This window comes from Condylostylus longicornis, unplaced genomic scaffold, assembly GCF_029603195.1.
Source record: "Condylostylus longicornis isolate FDR11 unplaced genomic scaffold, ASM2960319v2 ptg000207l, whole genome shotgun sequence".
Classification (NCBI taxonomy): domain Eukaryota; kingdom Metazoa; phylum Arthropoda; class Insecta; order Diptera; family Dolichopodidae; genus Condylostylus; species Condylostylus longicornis.
Window position 1 is genome coordinate 24,143 of NW_026578175.1, and position 6,068 is coordinate 30,210.

The 6,068-nt window shown below is 34.4% G+C and overlaps 1 protein-coding gene across 1 annotated transcript; it reads right to left on the reverse strand.

Annotated features, from left to right (window-relative positions):
• Positions 1-4,449: 4,449 nt before the first annotated feature.
• LOC129616439 (uncharacterized) lies at positions 4,450-5,703 on the reverse strand. Its single transcript, XM_055532064.1, has one exon. The coding sequence runs from the start codon at positions 5,701-5,703 to the stop codon at positions 4,450-4,452; it is 1,254 nt and encodes a 417-aa protein (XP_055388039.1).
• Between the last annotated feature and the right edge of the window lie 365 nt (positions 5,704-6,068).

Consider the following 6,068-nt stretch of genomic DNA (forward strand, 5'->3'; position numbering starts at 1 on the left):
CTGAAAGGTGTAGGATTTCAAAAATGAATCGGCAACAAATATAGATTCATAAAACCACCAATAACTGGATTTAGGTTATGGACAAAATAAGAACGTTAAACCTAATTTGTAAACAACAATGACGATTTCTTCGTACGGTGCTATTACCAGTCAAGTTGAATTATCGTATCTTTCTGCTATGAATATCATCAAGTTCATAAGTTCTATCCGCAATTAAAACAACATCAATAAACAACAACAATTATTCAAAATTTAATTTTTTTTTTGCTATTATTTTCCCATTTATTTAAATTACCAAAATTACTAAAATTCTAATTTGTCATACTTAATATTAATGCATATGTATTTGCAAACATTATTTTATGTAGTTAGTTAATGTAAATATTTTCCCATACATAACTTTCTTAGACTATTTTAGTAGGAATCAAATTACATAAACTTTGTTTGTTAATAATTCATTTTGTTAATATACAGTTGACATGCAAAAATTGTGGATACGTAAAATAAACGTAAATCGGGTAACGAAAAAATCGAGCACGCCTTTCTAATACATGTCGTATAATTGTTGCGATAAATAACCAATTAAATAAACTAGCATAGATTTTCAGCAATAAAGTGCTAGTTATTAAGTTTTTTCCTAAGATGCGGCATAAGAATGCTACGTTTTGATGTAGTAACATTTGGCAAAGATTAACTTTTACATACAACTTTAAATTAAAGTCTTCAAACAAACGTCAAAGTATGTAATAATATTGTAAAAATTGTATTCCAAAATGTACGAAAAGCTTTGGTAATTTTTTTTACAATGTAAAGGTATTGAAAGCTCTGAGACGGTACTACAACCGTATTAATACCGTACTTAAACTTTTTATAAGGCATTATTGAAGTTACGGTATGTTACCGTAATTAATGAGAATTAACAGGCATCTGGAAACAAAAATTAATGAAGGTATGCAAAATATTGCGCATTTTTAAAAAGTCATAATAACTTATTAATATTTTTAATCAATGATCAATACTGTAAAAAAAAAAATTTTTTTTAGAATGTGTAACAGAAAACCAGGAAAAAAAATGTTCAGTTATACGCGCTCTATGAAATTTATATGAAATTTTGATCAATGCGCCAAAGATTTTAGATATGAACCAAAATGCGTCCCAAAGTGAATTGTTAGTGGAAAAAAATTAAAGTAACATCCGCGTATCTATGAAACTAAATGAGATGGCAAGATCTATGTACATATCTAATTTCAGCTCTTTATTTTCAAGGGTGTATAAGTTTTGTAAACATCTCCATGGGCGGACGGACGAGCGGGAAAAGTAAAACTAATTAGAGCTTTTTTCATTATTTTTTGGAAAAGCGATGCAAATTAATAACATATTTACGCTATTTATTAAGAATTATTAATTACAAATTTTGAATTTTTGTTAATATTAGCTTTTTGTCTTTTCATCATTTTTTTTTATTTTATAACATTATACTTAAATTATAATTATTTTTTTTTATTTTAACACTAAATTTTCTTTTGAATCGCTTCAATTTAGAATATGCATAAACAATTTTTGCCACCTTGCACTAGAAAGAATTACAGACATTTTAGTCTTGTCTTTAAAATGCTTAATATTTTTTCCTATACTTTGTATAAGAAAACAAATTCTGGACTTTTAAAAATCCATTTTAAAAAAATATTATAAAAAAAAAGATGAAACATCTAATTGCTATCCCTATAAATAACACATTTTTTATATAGAAATATTGGCGAGTAAACTAAGAACTAAATTTTTACGTTTGTTAGGCGGCGATTCGCGCTAACATTTTATGCAAGAACCACCAAAACCACTAAAATATTATTATTGCCTCTTTTCAACGCAATTATTATTTTTCCTTTTTTTATATGGAATAATTATAAGAAAAACAACTTTATTTTAGTTTCTTCTTTGCATTCTTGATCTGGAATTTTCCATTCTATTTATAGATCCAGAAAAATTTTATCCAAACGGTTGTGCAACGGTGATACACCGTTCACAACCAGTCCCACTTTTTTGGTTGATAACGTTTTCTTGTATATAAAACAGATGACGCAGTTCATTGAACTTGAAAATACAATGTAATTTTATATACACTGCGCCGTGATTTGTTGTTGTAAACACTCTATATTATGTATATACAATATTTCCCCTTTTTCATATTTTTCATTTCATTCGCTCGTTCTTTTTTATTTCACTCCACCACACTTTACAAATAGCTGATATGATTTATTTTTGATCGATTTTGCCATGCGGCAACACCGATCAAACTGAACGAAAGCTATTGAACGAATCTTTTTTTGTCTGCAAATGTCAATATTTGATTTATAAAAAATAAACAAGTGAAATGTGGTGTAGTGTTTTTTGTTGATTTATTTTGTTTTGCAAAATTAGCAAAAATTATGGAAAAAAAAGTTCCACAAATATTAAAAAATTAATATAAAACAAACACGAGATCAACCACGAAAGAAGGACTGACTGCGCTGGACCAGGACTAAAGCGATTGCAAACCTGCAATATATTCAACAGATAAGTTGAAGTTTCTTTTATATTTGATCAAATATATGTATGTTATATGCTTTAAGTAGTTTCAATTTTAGGTTGAGATGGAAACTTGCGCAGTTGGATGCATATTGAATTTATCAGATAAGTACAATCATGTTATTGTTGTGAACTTTGTATTCTTTGTTGTTGTTGTTTTTTTTTCTTTTAGGAAATTATCTTTGCCTGTGACGTCACGACGGAACATTCTCCCGGCCTTGGCATCTGTAGCTGAAGATGACAAAACGATGTGTTGATGTTTTTCTAAAGTTATCCATGCTGTAATGGTAATCGGTAAGTGTATCATTTCCAATCGAAAATGCTTTAAACATAATTTCCATATTCTAAGGCAGTATCCTTTTAGGTTTTTAGGTTCTAACATCTGTAAATAGAGAACGTAAAAGGATGGAAGGTTATAGCGCCTGAGCTCGCTTTCCGGAAATCCAAGATGTGGAATTGGGGATGGAGAGAAAAAAAAATAAATTAATAATTGGAAATTTTTGATCAAATCAAAAAAAAATATTATTTAAAATTAAATATATATATAGATATATTTAAGTGTAAATTCGAAAATATTGTCTTAGGTGCATCTTCTAGTATTAAGTGTAGATTCGCAAAATTTTGTATTAGGTGTTCTCCTAGTATTAAGTGTAGGTTCGCAAATTTTGTGTTAGGTGTTCTCCTAGTATTAAGTGTAGGCCCGCAAATTTGATATAGTGTAGGTGCATAATTCTGATATAGTGTAGGTGTATAATTCTGATATAGTGTAGGTGCATAATTCTGATATAGTGTAGGTGTATAATTTCGATATAGCGTAGGTACATAATTTCAATAAAGTGTAGGTGCATAGTTTACGTTCGCGAATTTTTTTTTTTGCGTACGATTAATCATTCTCGATTGATCAATGCGATATTTCGGTTTCGTTCGCCCTTGAATGTATTGGTAGTAAGCAAATCTTCACTATTGAACGTTTTAGTGTCCCATTCTTCGTCTTGATGGTAACTACTCGAACTAGTTCATCTGGACCGGGGTGAGTCTCGATGATGCGACCCATCAGCCATCTGCTTGGTGGTAAATTTTCATCTTTTAGGAGGACCAAGTCTCCCAATTGCATGTTGTCATGCCTTTTAGTCCATTTTGGACGTTGTTGTAATCTGCACAAATATTCGCGGCTCCAACGGGTCCAAAAGGTTTGATACAGCTTTTGAAGCAGTTGCCATCTGTTCAGCCGATTTTCAGCAAGATCTAAGATTGAAGGTTCAGGTGGTGTGACAATTACGTCGCCAATTAAAAAATGCCCAGGTGTTAGAGCCGTATAATCTTCTGGATTTCTGCTGATTTCGCATAAAGGTCTAGAGTTTAGACAGGCTTCAATTTGTGCTAGAACAGTTGCCAATTCTTCATAAGTTAACTTAATATTGCCGAGTACTCTCCTTAAGTGTTGCTTGGTAGATCGTACTCCAGCCTCCCACAAACCGCCGAAATGAGGTGAGGCCGGTGGTATAAAATGGAATGCCACACCGTCATTTTCGTGCGACTGCGCCAACTCTTCTTTTAATTGCTGTAGCATTTGTTTGTGTTGTTTGGCAATTGTTTTATTGGCCCAACAAAATTAGTGCCGTTGTCACAGTAGATAGCTTGACATTTGCCACGTCTACTGCTAAATCGTCTGTAAGCCGCGATAAAGCCTTCACTACTAAGATCCGTCACCAGTTCTATATGTATGGCCTTTACAGTGAGGCATATAAAAATTGCAATGTATGCCTTGTACATCCTAGGATTTTTAGCTTTGTGGGTCTTGATTTCAAAGGGCCCGCAGTTGTCAACTCTAGTATGTGTGAATGGTCGTGCAGCCCTGACTCGAAAAGCTGGCAAGTCAACCATTCATTGGGTTTGAACTGCCGCGCGCTCTTTGTAGCATGTTATACACTTGTGTATCACTTGTCGAATTTGGTTTCTGGCGCCAATAATCCAATAGTTCCTATTTAAAACATTCAGCATAAGTTGGGCGCCACCATGCAAAGTTTCGCGATGAACCTTTTCCAACAATAGTCGCACAAAGGGACTTTTATCGGGAAGAATAATAGGAAATCTTTCATTGTAGTTTAATTCTGAGTGATATAATCGACCTGTCATGCGCAATATTCCATTTTCGTCTAAAAAATTGCCCAGTTTTGACAGACTACTATTTCCATTTATAACTTTTCGTTTTTGAAGCTGAAATATTTCATGCGCAAAATGATGACCTTGAACAATGCGTATCCATGTAAATACACTTGCATTGAATTCTGTTGCTGTTATAAAACTGCCACCATGCTTAACTTTCTTAATAACACTCATAAATCTTCTCACATAGCTAGTTACTCGTATTAATTTCGTAAATGTGGACAACCTATTTTGTAACCCTAGAATGTTGTTATCGAGATGATCGTTAGTGAGTGTACTGTTGCAAGTTGCTGATTTACGCACTTCTTCGTCGGTGCTCTCGCATGTGGCTCTATTAGGCCAAAATTGTTCAGGGATGCTCAACCATTCAGGTCCGCGCCACCATAAGTCCAGATTTGGCAGTTCTAAAGGTAGAACACCCCGCGAAGCACAGTCTGCTGGGTTCTGCTTTGACGGTACATGTCGCCATATATTCTTTCCCAATAAATGGTGGATCTCAGCGGTCCGATTTGCCACAACAGTAGTCCATTTACTTGGATGCCCTTGAAGCCAGGCTAAAACAATTTGGGAATCTGTCCAGGCCCGTACCTCTGACCAGTTCATAATTTTCAAAACGCAGATCATCGGTCTTGTTAATTTTGCTAACAATGCTGCTCCACTCAGCTCTAGTCTTGGTAAAGAAATCGTCTTTATTGGAGCTACTTTTGACTTTGCCGCCACCAGACTAATTTGCCTGCTACCGCTTTTGTTTGTGACTACCAAATGGACAACTGCCGCATACGCTTTAATTGAAGCATCGCAAAAACCATGTAGTTCCATTTTACATGCCGTCGAGGTGTAACTGAACCATCTAGTAATCTTGATCTTTTCTAATTCTGTAAGACTGGATCTGTAGTTCTGCCATTCATCCTGTAGTGCCTTTTCCAAATCATTATCCCAGCCCGAACGAGACAGCCATAATTTCTGTATCATTATCTTGGCCAAAATGATACAGGGTGCCAGCCAACCAAGCGGATCGAACAATTTAGACACTTCTGATAGAACTGATCGCTCCATCCTCCAATTTGGTAATTCTATACAAGAAGTAGTCGTTGGCTGGGTCCCATTGCACTCTTAGCGTTTTTACCGTTTCTGCATCCTCTATTTGCAAAGGTCATTCAATTTCTCGGTGCTCCTTAGGAACCGCCTGCAGTAATGGTGCCGCATTTGATGACCATTTACGTAATGAAAATCCACCCGAAGCCATCATGTTGATGAGTTGTTTCTGAAGTTGTAGTGCTTCTTCGAGTGAATCTGCGCCAGATAGCAAATCGTCAACCTAAAAGGACTCTAATGTT

What these genes read in the sequence shown, in the direction of transcription:
- LOC129616439 (XM_055532064.1), bottom strand. Translation starts at nt 5,703, where the DNA reads ATGATACAGAAATTATGGCTGTCTCGTTCGGGCTGGGATAATGATTTG.